Genomic DNA, 13,806 nt, shown 5'->3' with positions numbered 1-13,806 from the left:
GCTCTTTGTGAGAGACATTTCCTGGTGATGTTAAAAACAGCTGGACATTAACAGAAATGTTTGGTCGCTTTATCTACAGAAATAACACAAAAAAAATGCTGCCAATAATCAAATTGGGCACAGATATACAAAGCATATCCCCAGAAGCCACACTGTTTTCTTTGTTGGTGATGTGATTGGTGCAAATGTAACTTTCTCTGTTAAGAAGGAGGTGTTGCAGTTATTTATTTTCAGTGTGTTGTTTTGTGCTTGTGTTGCTCTTGTTGTTGAGATACAGTTAAACAGTCCGGCGTCCTCAGGCTATTGTTTAGTATGGGGTTTTATGGGAGGTTGTAAGCTGTTGGAGGTGCAGACTTGATTCATGAGGGGTCCAGAAACTGTTGAGAAATGTATCCGCCATTAACCCTCAGGCATATTACTATCTCTGCCACAGCAGGCTGGATTTGACCTGGCATTAAGATCTGTCTCTTTGACCTGATATATAAGGATCTATGTAAGTGTTAGAAATAGACTATAAGGACTTTACTGACTGTGCACAGGTTAGCTGTAAGCAACAGACACACTGGCAGTGTGTGGAAGTGTGCCAGTGTGTATAACAGTTTTCCCAAGACGGGGATTACACCACGATCATGTAGCCGGTTCGTAATTTGGTCGTAAACAACTGAATCTCTTGCCTTTCTTTGAATTTGTCTGACATTCTGGCGTCAGCCGTCAGTCCTTACCCACAGAAGTTCCAGAATCTTGCCGTCTCTCCAGTTAGAGATTTTCTTTGGCATGTTCGTGTAATGGCCCTTCTTCTTCTTCACCATCAGATGGTTGTATTCTTTCGGTTTCGCGGCAGCCACTTGATAGAAACGTCTTCAACACGCCCACTCACTCGCTGGGAATTCTCCGGACAATGATCTGCTCTGTTCACTCATGGGCTCAATCGGACATTACAGACTTTGTACTAGGGATCTGGCAGGGTAGAGTCCTTTTAATGTACGGTCCAAATGATTTCGGACATTCGGGTAATGATATGTTCAGGGTTGCAGTGCATGTGTGAAAGGGGCTTCTTCAGAACTCATCAGAAACCACATTTTTGTGTGTTGTTTTTTTTCTTCAGTCTCTCTCTTGTTTTCTTTCAGTCTCTGTATCTTCATGAAGCCCAGCGATAAATGCCACATTTTTGCTTAGGTTAAAACATTTTCAACTTGTGCTGATGTGTATTGTATGTTTTGTATACAAAAAAAAAAAATCCACCTCACATTTTTTTCTGAACACACCTGCAGGATAAAGGATGATGCAGATTGAAGCCCTTTGAGGAAGATTTGTCATTTTTGGATTTTATGCTATATTAGTAAAACTGACTTTACTTAATAGATTTATAGGCAAAGCTGTCCTTGTTATTGTTTACAGAGTGTTCAACACTGATGCATAGTTAGGCAAGTGTCATTAAATCAAAATAAGGTTTTTGTAGATAAACAAGTTTATTGTCCTCAAAATTATTACATTTTTGTGTTTAACCAAAAATAAGCTTTCGTATTGGCACAGGTAAAGAAAAATGTGACCCAACCCATTTCTATTTGCTCAAGTGAAACAGATGAAGGAAAGATTATGTGTACCCTTTTGCCAAAAAGTCATTACATAATACTAAAACCATGAAATAAAGATAATATTGGAGTATGTTACACATTTAGTCAACTTTCTGCCTTTTATTGTATGAATGATAAATGCACTAAAAAGCATCAACGTGGTCATTCGATGTAGTTTCCAACTTAAATAAATCTTAATTTAGTCCCAAGTTAATAAACATGCTGTAGTTTACATTTCAAAGCTGCTGGGTAAGGACCGACCGTGCTTAGACATTCTGGACTAAAACACAGGTCTGTCAGCCAGCTGCCATCAATTTCACTTTCCTCTTCAGACACATATCCCTTAATAATGGTTCATTCATTACCTCCAATAGGTGTTGCAGATTTATCCCTTGGCTCTGCTCGAGCTTAGGCTGCACTTTGCCAAGAAGACAGCTGGTAATAATTTAATACATGGACACATAGGCATCATCATTATTCAGCAGAGTTGAGGGCTATGATTTTTTTTTTTTTTTTTTTTCTCACACCCACAGATACTCCAGCTGTCCAGTTGAAAGTAATAGCTGACTTTAACTCCGAAATTGCTCCCTTGTTCATTAGTTACAACATATAAAAAACACTGTGTAGTAGGGGTGCACGATTCAGAAAATGTCACAATTCGATTTGATATCAATTTTCAGGCTCAAGGTTCGATTCAAAAACGATTCTCGATTCAAAAACGATTCACAGTATGTAAATGTAGTTCCATTTCCCATGTGATTGCTACGGAGCCCCCCTGGTGTCATCTGAGAAAAAAAAAAAAAACCTTATAATCTGTTCGCACGGATTCATAATCCGTGCCCTCAGTTTTATAAACTGTTCACACAGTTTTGTAAACGTGCCCACGTAATCCGTGCCCTCGGATTTCTAATCTGTGCGCACGGTTTTGCAATCTTTTCGTACAAATGTGTAAACGAAACGTGCCCACGTAAATGCGCACAAATGTTTAACATTCCAGAGAAGAAGACGGCACGGGTAGCCTACTTTCAGCAGCATCTGCATCCGACAAGTAAGTTATATTTATCTTGATTTAAGGCTAGATTTAATGCTATATTATGTATTGCATTGTTCATTTTACTGCTTTCTTAACGTAACGTTGCATGTATTGAGCTTTTCACTCACTCCAAAACCGTTCAGTTAGCTAGCTAGGCTGGCGTTCTGTGAGCACCAAAGTAACTGCTGCTGTTACAGATAGTGAGGAGGTCTGGGTTGTTGCCTTAACATAAGTGTAATGTCCGGCCGAAACGACCAGCATCTCGCGGGGCCCTAGCTGTACCCAGCTCAAAGTCACCCTATATCAAGTAAACTGAACTAGCTACCAACTCCCGCTGATACAGCGACATATCACCGAGCTGTGTAGGCGCCTAACAATATCATATTCTCGGGTAACGCAACTTCCAAGCTGCTGCTTTTTACGGGGCTCTGTGGTCTGGTCTCTATTTTCGTAAGATTTTATTTATAGTGTTTATTTAAAGTGTGATCTTACTGGCTTTTCTTCTGGTTGCATTCATCTAGGAATATATATGTCAATCAAGCCTTCAAATTGAAATATTTCCAGGTTTTACAGGGTATTTATTGTTTTTCCCTAGTAATCATGATTAATTGAATCAATATGATTTTATCATTTCTACTCTACTACTCACCTTTGCAGGATGATTTGGATTCAACCAAGGAGACCTGGAACAGCCACCTGATTCGTCCATCAAGGAACGAACATGTTCCCCATGGTCGGCCTGATGCCATGTATGCTATCCCAGAACTATATAACACAGAGGACTATCTTTGCCAGGTGTCTGAGGGAAATTGCATCAGGTGTGATTCTGACTGCATCCACCGCAGTGACATTGCTTGTGATGAAGATGTGTTCACCCTCTGCACCTACCTAATGGCCCAAAACAACCTCCATGTTCCTGTGGATGCATACATAGCCATTGACCTCTACCTTTCCCTGAGAGAAGAACGGACTACAATATTAAACATTGATAGGTAGTAGCAGAGGCATTTCAAAAGTAGTCTAACCAAGTCCTTACTTACTGAAATGCATTATGTGAGCTACACAAGGCACAACATTGGTGGGCTCTTGTGGCCTTAGGAGATTAGAGCGGACACAGTCTCCAGACACCCCAATGACTGATGTAGATCATCACACACACACGCATACGCACACACACACACACACTGAGCAAAACATACGCTGATCAAAACATATGCTGATAAAAGCTACAGGGTCTAACAATCCTGAATTTAGTGAGATCAACACAAGTAGGGTAGAGAGGGTGGAGTTTTAAGTAGATTTTCAAATGCAGCAACAATTTTTACTTAATAAATACATTTAGTTTGTACTTGTATATCTCTTGTTGTTCTTGAATTCTTTTCTGGCCTTCAGAAAGTTCTGTCACACCTACCAGACCAAGAGGCTTCCCTTTCTTAAAAGAGTATCAGTAACCTGCTTTTATTTCTTGGTGCTCCCACGGACAATATACTGGTTTACAAAATGTGCACATTTTTTAAAATGTTTATTAGTCTGTATTTAAATTGCACAGATTAGTCCAAATACAGTGGACTTCACTGCATAGACCCTGAAGTTCATATCTTTATTGCATCTGCATTTAGAGGTATTCTGTTTGTAAATTCATTACTTCTATATACTCCAGGATATTATAATTAAGTCAGTCAGTCAGTCAGTCAGTCAGTCGTTACAGTTAGAAGACGGCTGTGTCTCATGTTACGTTGGTTTCTGTACAAGCTGTGACTCTATAAATCACAACATGTAAATAGGAACATGTTGGCGTTATTTTGTCACTTATTCGGAGCAGTAGGATTGCTGGAACCAGTCACCTGCAGGTTCTGTGCTGGCCTGATGCCGCTGGAGCTGTCAGACAGTCTTACAGCACGCATGGAGATGAGAAGGGTATGTATCAGGGGTTACGGTGAATAAGCTAAATTCCCAATAAGTTGGCGTGTTCCTTTAAGGCAACAAAACCACCCATCCTCCCAGACCTCCTCACTATCTGTAACAGCAGCAGTTACTTTGGTGCTCACAGAACGCCAGCCTAGCTAGCTAACTGAACGGTTTTGGAGTGAGTGAAAAGCTCAATACATGCAACGTTACGATAAGAAAGCAGTAAAATGAACAATGCAATACATAATATAGCATTAAATCTAGCCTTAAATCAAGATAAATATAACTTACTTGTCGGATGCAGACGCTGCTGAAAGTAGGCTACCCGTGCCGTCTTCTTCTCTGGAATGTTAAACATTTGTGCGCGTTTACGTGGGCACGTTTACACATTTGTACGCACAGATTGCAAAACCGTGCGCACAGATTAGAAATCCGAGGGCACGGATTACATGGGCACGTTTACAAAACCGTGCGACTCCTGACTTACTGTAGGTTTACCAAGGGACAGATTTAAAGTAGCACTGGGCAATATGACGATGTATATTGTAGGGCTGTGCAATCAATCAAATTGTTTGGTTTTTAATCAAACGATCGCAAAAACAATGTAATCGAGAAAAACAATGATTTCACACATTACATTTTGTGTTCTGAATAAAAAAAAAAAAGTTCAACTGGGAACAGTATTAAGAGAAATTTCACAGTTCGAGGTGTTTTCACTATTGTTTTAACTGTTTTTTGAGTCCAATAAATGCAACATCTTTCCAAAAGTCGATTACTAATCGTGTTAAATAATCATGACTTCAATATTGACCAAAATAATTGCGTTATGGGAATATTTACATCATTTGGACGGCGCTTTATGTACTGATCCACATTATGTTCATTTTGTACTAAAGTTTTTAATAAAATGAAAGGGTTTTCAATTGTCAGGTATTTCATTCACACAGGAGTATACAAAATAGGCTTTACCATCTGGTTATTTCATATAGACTATTTATTTATTATTTATTTATTGAATTACCAGAAAACATGCTATATCATGATTTATTACATATCATTATCGAGATATGGCATTATCTTTATTGGGATAGAAGTTGTTGGCCATATTGCCCAGCCATACATTTAACCATAGCCCTAAAAAAAAAAAAAAAGAGAATAACATCCTGTGAGTTTAGGCTTGGTTGAATAAAAGGTTTATTTTCTAGACGTGATATCTATTCCTGTGACCCTGACATTCAGGTTTGGATTGATGATTAACTGTGCCGCAAAGGCTTCTCAAACGTTATGCTTGTTTTTCAGAATTGCTGAAAATATTTTTTGCAGTGTTAAAAGATTTTTCCCAGCATTTGGGAAGTCACTCCGGAAAACCCAAAACCTAAGATATAGAGTGTTGTCTTTTTGACCTACATGTCTCTAACTTGATGCATTACATCAAGGCATATCCTTACTGCACGTTATCTTATATTCTTTATACTGCACACTCCTTAGTCAATTTCTTTGCACACTCCGCCCGCTGTATTTGAAATGCTGCACAGCTTTTTTTCATTTTGATATATTTGCGATATTTCTTTATCGCAAATTTTGTGCGTGTGTGCGGATGGATGGATTAGGTCTTTGTTTAAACCCCTGCAGGCTGCTCCTCAGATGAAATGGCACACAAGTGACTGCCCCTGAGATCACATGCCACTCAAAGTGTGCAGTCAGACCCGAGGGTGTCAGACCAGGAGGGGGAGTGAAGGGAACTGATGGAATTGGAGCTACAGTAGCTGAGCCACTGCCTCTGATTGCAGCTCTTGATAAAGAAAAGTATCTGATAGGCAATCAGAGTTGTGGCCTGAGAAGATTTGAAAAAAGACTATGGATTGGTCCACCTGTTCTGTTCATCTGTTCACCTATCTTTGAGAGGGATGATGGGATTTTGACAGCAGATGTGTCTCTACTGGCGTTTCAAAATTACATGGCAGGGTATTCGAAACAGAGCTGCAAGCTAAAATGAACATTTGTTAAGCAAACACACCAAAAGTGGGATAGAGCTTGTTTATTTAAAGAATGTGTCCGATAAAGATCCCCCGATCACCCCGACAGAAGAAGAATTTCAAACAAAAATGTGTTATGGGCTTTTTACTACTGTGTGTGTACATTATATCGGATAAACATGATTTATGTTTGTTTAGTAACTGATCACTGGTCTTCTCTCATTTGGCAAAAGTGGCCCCCAGGCAAAGCAAGTAAAGGATTCCTGTCTCAGACAGTCTGAGAAACATTTGATTAAAAATTAGAAGTATGTCAAAGGCAGGGCTGTACAGATGTTCATAATATGTATACCCCTGTAAATCAAACTGACAAGCTCTTTCTGCTTTATGGCATCTGGGTGACATTTTACTGTTATAGCTTCTCAACCTTACTGCCTTTGTTATTGGATAGTTTGGTTCCTGTCATCCATTTTTGTGATAATTTAAGAGTGATTTTAAGATGTTTTCGGTTTGTGTTTGTTTGTTGGCCTTACCTTGAGCAGGTGAGAATGTGTTCTTATTCAACAGTGATAGTAATCAACTCTTACTGTCTGTCCTGCAGGGCGTCTTCACTCTCATGTTGGGACCTTTCACCTTCTTCAACGCCCAAAAGACCAAATATCTGCAGATTCTCACCTCACTCATGCGCTGGATTGGTAAGACTAAACTAATCCTGCAATATGTCCTCACTACCACTGATTAGTCAGTTTACATTTAGAAGATTTTGACTTCTTTAAACATGGGATTTTTCTTTGCTTTTCACTGGTTTCTTCCAGCGGCTTCTTTCTGCCTCCCACTTTTCTACCAACACATATTTCCATTTTCTCTGTGTCTCCCCCTGTTTCTTTCATTCCTCCCTCACTGCCCTCGCCTGTGTAGCTGCTGTGCTCAGGTCTGTCCATCATGGTTTGGTCCTGCTCTGTGTCTTTGATTCCTATCTCCTCTCATTCCTCAGCCCGACAGGTTTGACAGCCCGTCCCAAGCTTGATTGGACCGTCACTCACAGCGCGACGGGCGAAAATAAACCACCCGTCCTGGGCCCGCTGTTAAAATCACAACACCACTGAATCATGGCGCTCCCGCCACCCCCGCACTGCTGCGTGCTAGCTTGCATAAACGACACACAAACGCAGCAGCATCCACATACTGTCCACTGACTGGCTGGTTAAGTAACACAGGGGTTATTTAGCTGCACCTTACTCACTTCCTCTTCTGTCTTCACACTCCCATGGCATGTTATGTATTTGCCTGGTTTTGTCGCTTTTGCAGCGCTCTTTACAACACTGGCCAAGGATTCAAAATGGCACCAGTGTGTGTCTAGTGTCTATGTGTTTGAGCGATAACCCGAAGAAAAGGACAGCCAATAGAATTTGATGTGATTTGATTTTAAAAGCGTAAAGAAAATCACAATGAATTTCAGTTTTGACAAAAGCCAAAGAAAACCATTTTAGGGTCTAGATTAATCTCAGTGTTGAGCTGAGATTTGACATGCTAATGATGCCCAGAGGAAATGTCTTCAGATTTTAGCAAACACTCACTTCACTTGGACTCCAGGATGAACACATTTTGGGCCATAATTTAAGACTGTATACGCTATATATGACAGAATTTTACACAAATGTCTAATATGAGAAAAAGATGGAGTGATGACATGTAATACCCAATATGTCAAAGGTCAACTTCACTGTGACATCATAATATTCTGCCAAAACACTTTTCTGGCCATTATTCAACGCCATAACTCGCAGAACAGAAGGAAAAAGATTTGGTTGGATATTGAGTCGGTAACACTAATCTTGAAACTTTTCTTTGTTTTGAGTTCATGTGTAAAAACAGTTTGAGTTAGGAGTGTTTTTTGAAAGAGCTGCTACTTGAGAACATAATATTCTGTAGAAGACATTCTCTTCTTTTCAGATAGATATATGTATGTATGTGTGTTTTTGAACAACTACAAGGTGGTGTGATGTAGAAAGCAAAAGCACTGTAACACAGTTTAGTATCCTACAGTACTCCCCTGTTTACATGTGGATCACGAACTGTGTCTTTAGATCAGATGATTGGCAGTCAAAGGTGTGTTTACAGGTGTGTTTTTTGCCGCTTAGAACGATGTAAACCACCACTCTAAATCTGCCTCATCCCCTGCAGGCTTGAGCTGTCTGTAAAAGATTTTTAGTTAGCTTTTTTACTGAATACGGCAGTTGTGACGTGACTTGTGAATTTAAGCTGATCACAACCGCTGTTCTCAGAATGAGGAAACTGCTAACTGGTTATTTGTTTGTGCCTGGGTCTGTTTTATCTTAAACACTCTAGACATAAGACCCCACCTCTTATCCTGACCATTACTCACTGCTTCCTGGATACACCTGCAGTCACCTGTGCTGCCCTGCAAGGGGACGTGTCGTGCCGGATGTCAGGCTTAGCAGCTGGCTGGTGTGTCGGGGCTCTACCTCCTGCCCTTCGGCTCTGGCCTTGTCAAGACCGTTGCCGCTCAACTGTAGTCACCTTCTTGTCCAGTGAGCCCTGTTTTGTACACCAAACATGAGTGATGGTGTGGCTGCCTGCTGCTGTGCTTCCTGTAGCATGCTGGGATTTTCAATGGCGTAGCCATTAGCCTGGGTCAGTGTGACACCTACAACCCAGAGCTCCTGACTGCAGTCATTTCTTTTCCCCCCGCCGTGCCACTTAATAGTTCCTAAATTAAAACGGAAAGTGGTGCAAAAGGGCAGCGTTTGGGTTCAGGCCATCTGTACGCATTTTGTTTGTTTACACTACATTTTTGACAAAACTAGAGGGAATTATGCATTCAACCATTCTGCCATTTTCAACATCTAAAGGACACCCGAGGGTTTCACCTCAAGTATCTGAGACACCAATGATCCGTTGTTTACCAACTGCATGGAAAATGATGCTTCATACGTGTTCTGTCATGTTCAAAATGAAACTCAAGGCGTTTTCACACCTAAAAATCCAGACCAAGGTTCATGTTTTTGTTACATTGTATACATTTGATCCAGTAAGTCTTGGTTTCACACTGTAGTTATGCAAGTGCACTAAAGATCGATACGTGACAAAACTACGTCCTACCGTCATCACATACGTGAGCTGCGTCTCCAGATACTTAGAATTGATTGGTTTGTAGACGGGCTTCCCCGTCCTCTCATATCCTCTCTCTGGGTCGTAGTTTTTTCAACTGATTGCTGCTCTCCCCTACTGTCTATATTAACTCTTGAGTCAGTGGCATATAGATCTGTGCTTCCCATCAGCAGCTGTCACATTTATATCGGAGGAAAGCTAAAGATTTTTGTCTGGTGTTTCTTGATGAAACACTCATCCTACCACTGGCTTAGTTTACATTTACCTTTCTTTTGAAGCATCTTTTCCGCGCTTTATAAGAGCTTGCAACATTGGATTAAAATAGATTTAATGTGGCTTTTTTTAACACTTTCTCTTAGATGTTAAATAGTCTTTTTTTTATTGATCAGTGTTATAAAAGCCCCATTAAATCAGTTTTGTAAAACAATAAAACTTCCAAGGGGGATGGATTTTTTATTTATTTTTTTATAGCTACTGTACTTAAAAGATGTGCCTGTATCTACATTTATAGCTTTTAAAAAAAACTAAAAGGCATGGTTTATACTTATAAATATAAACTCTTAAAGATTATATTTGAGAACACACAAAAATGTAATGGTGAAATAAATGTTGCATCTTCAGAGTTATCAACCTGAACTCAATATTTATGTGAAACGTAGTAAAACGGCATCATTGTCCTCCTCTGCAGCAAGACAAAATAACAAAGTTAAAGAGTCATTGCTTCAGTGATCCATAGGACTCACCATCAATCAAATGCTCTTAGTTTACTACAACAGGAGCTAAGAAACTGCCTGCAGGGAAATCACAGCTGCCCAGTGCCATTTTGAATGGATGAGGGAGGCAGATATTGTTTTTGAAGGTCAGGTAGACTGATTGAGGCTGGTTAAGTGGAAAGTTCAGTTTGTCCATAGCATGCAGCTCACAGGGGGACAGTGAAATATAAGCAGGTCTTAATGAACCGTACAGCAGAACCACAGTTCAGAGGTCCTGAACAATTACATTAAAGCTTTAGTGCGTAACTTTTTGATATTAATAAACGTCCGTTACATTCAAGCCATTGCCAAATGAGTTGCTACAAAGCTTTTTTTAGTCCTCCGTGTCCTCCTTGGCTGCTAGCAGCTGCGTAGTGGGGGAGGGGTGGGGGCTGTGCGCGCGGAAGGCTTGTGTCATGTGGATGCCCCGACAGTGTTGTTGTCATTACTTTGAATTCCTCATGGGGGCGACAGAAACTACGCACTGTGGCCTTCATTTACAAAACGGACATATATGACAGAAAACGAGCGTAAAACCGGCGTACGGGCATTTCCACGCAAAGCTCGGCATTCATCAATATGGACGTGAGCGGAGGCTACGATCCAATCTCATTAGTGCAAATGAACCTGAGATATCAGGGTTTTAGACTCCACATCTGAAAAGTACCACTTCTTAGCCGGATTACGTCTCACCATGTCGTAAATTGTAGGGGCGAGGCCTCAAAACCGACAATATATTGGGGCGTGATATTTAAATTACAATCGTTTCCATCCGCTGCATTTATCAATGTACTCTGATTGGTGTGATACGAACGTTTCACGAATCACACGTGAAGTCTGTTGTAAGATGATTTCTGCGCCGGTTTCTATGTTGGGTTGATAAATGAGGGCCTATAGCTTTAAGAGGGAAGAAAACCCCTTCAGGTTGGATAACACCGTCCTTTTTGTTGTCTTTCTATGAGATTACTGTTGTCAGCCAAGGACTAAAGCATATTTTTGAGTGTAACTAAATAACAACATGATCACGGCCACTCTCATCTGACTTCCAGTTTTTTTTCTTAGTGCCCCTGTCCTCCATCGCTGCTTAGTATTAATGTTTCTGTGCGTGATTACAAGTTTGACTTCCTGCTGAGATGAGGTGATTAGGGGAATGTTTGGTGGATTCCTGCTTTAGTTGCAGAACATGATCAATTGGCTCTATCAGTGACTAAGCTTTTAATTATGGTCGGTGACCTCAGTGCCTTGTTTACCTCAAAGGTGCCTTCATTCCAAGGCAAGAGAGGTTTAAAAGGAAGGAATTCAGTCATTTTGTTATCGGTTGCTTAAAGGGCTAGTTCGGATATTTTGAAGTGGGGTTGTATGAGGTACTTATCCATAGACCGTGGATTAGCTATAGTAGATGGCAGACTGACAAGTCCACAGCAGCCCATGGTGTGTATGTCCGAGCCTGTCTTCACCGCCTCCACCTGCAGGTTGTCAACTGTGTGGTTTGGAATGAAAGGGAGAAAACAGGACAGAGTAAAACGGCGGATATCGCTTATATACATTTTTTTTTATTTTTTTTGACGACGTAGTTAAGGCGGCAGGCGTGTGTTGCTTAGGCAGCCACCTTAGCTGCAAAGTGCTGTGGGAAACCCTGTAAATGATTAACCATGAATCAGTTATCAGACTTTTTGTCCATTCATTTTCCATCAATTGACTAATTGTGCCAGCACGAGATATTTGAGAGTTTGAACCTAGAATAAGACATTGCTTTAAAGTTAAACTAATTCTGTATGTTTGTATTCTGACATTTAAATCTCTCCATCAGTACGCACCAGCAGATAATTGTTTATTACCTCTTTTAACTAGATAACTATAATTCATAAAGAAACTTTTTATCTGTGGGTAATGTACAATTTCTCAGCGCTGCGGCTAAGTGAGTGGACTAATTGATGTTTTCATGAAGCTGTTAGTGTCATGAAGTTTGGCTGCCTCATCCCTGTGAACCAGAGCTGCAGTATGGAGTGCTAAACAGTAAGCCCACTGCTGTGCTGCTCTGTGCTGTGTTTGCTGATAGTCCTATCTGAGATCACACAAGTTGTTACGAGGCAAGGCAGCCACTTATCAGCCAGTCGCCCACCAAACTCTGCGGCAGCAGCCCGCCAACTCCGGTCCTAAAGGGTTTCAAGTGATCGAGCTCTAACACAGCAAGAACCCCTGAAACCCTGGTGAGAACTGGGCAAAGAGCCAGGGCTACTAATTAGCTAAAAGCTTATCCAAGAGCGCGCAAGGAGTGTCTCTCTTTATTAATACTAAGTTGATTGCTGTGCTCTAGAGGAGGAGATGTTTTTAAATTGACAAACAAGAAGAGAAACAGTAGTGCACTAGTACCAGATAGGGATAGACCGATTATCGGCCCGTCTTTTGGCAGTTTGCAGATAATCTGTGTCAGCGTTTTATTTGCCTGATAACAATAGTTAATTAAAAAGTGCGCTACTTTGGCTCCGCTACAACTCTGTGTCTGTCCCTCTGCTTCGGTTTCACTCACCACGGAGTCTGACTTAATGTCCCGCCTACAACACTATCTGACTATCTTTTACTGTGTATTATGTTGAAAATTTCTAATTTATTGTTATTATTAAGTTCTGCATTTAAACAAGTTTTGTGTTGGAGTTTTTAACATTCCAAAATCTTAATTTCGACTTAAAGATTTTCATTTTGACTGTATATGCATATCGGTTCCAAATATCTGTCATCGGTTTCGTTAACTACTAATAATCTGTATCGGCCTTGAAAAAACCGTATCGGTCGATCCCTAGTACCAAAACCTTGCATTGCGTTACAGTACAATGTGTTTCCTCAGTGTTTAAACTGCAGCAGTGCCATAGCTCTCAAACATTTAGAGAAGTCCCTGACCTTCTCACTATCATCAATGAATTGCTCACGTTTAAGTGTCCAAATCGTTCTCTCCGAGGAGCGAGACTCGCCAACCTGCAGCTCTCTCTTGCTCTGTCGCACATGAGATTGATCACCTCTCACCTTTCTCTCTACCATTTTCTCCTCATTAGTTGAGTCCAAGAATCCCATCTCTTCTTCTGAAGAATCCTTCTCCACACGCAGACAATGGCTCCTTGGAGCATTGAGTGTCTGACAGCCTTGGATTAACAGCATTTCTTTTTCTTTTTTTGTGTGTTACCAGTAAGAATACAGCTGTAAGAGCCTTCTCTGGAGGGTTGTTAAGTTGAAACATTCCTCACAAGGACATTGCCATTCCCATCTAGGTAATATAAATCACAGGCTGCAAGATGGACATGCACTAGTTGTGTGGACGTGATATGTGGCTGTTGGACACCTGCTCAGTTTACTCATTTCCTATTGTAGCGTTTTTATAGTGCATGTACAGTAATTTGCATATATAGAAATGGCTCATCCCATTGGATGGTCTGTGGGTG

General features: G+C 40.7%; 1 protein-coding gene across 1 annotated transcript in view; it reads left to right on the top strand.

The window, feature by feature from the left end:
- The window catches only part of tmem104 (transmembrane protein 104), a 65,434-nt gene that overhangs the window by 45,217 nt on the left and 6,411 nt on the right, over nucleotides 1-13,806 (top strand). The window contains exon 9 of the mRNA XM_028600423.1: nucleotides 7,090-7,183. Coding sequence (XP_028456224.1) covers nucleotides 7,090-7,183 — 94 coding nt within the window. The remainder of the gene's footprint in view (nucleotides 1-7,089; nucleotides 7,184-13,806) is intronic.

The sequence above is a fragment of the Perca flavescens genome, chromosome 15 (genome assembly GCF_004354835.1).
Source record: "Perca flavescens isolate YP-PL-M2 chromosome 15, PFLA_1.0, whole genome shotgun sequence".
NCBI classification, from domain to species: domain Eukaryota; kingdom Metazoa; phylum Chordata; class Actinopteri; order Perciformes; family Percidae; genus Perca; species Perca flavescens.
This window is presented reverse-complemented; position numbering and strand designations above follow the sequence as displayed.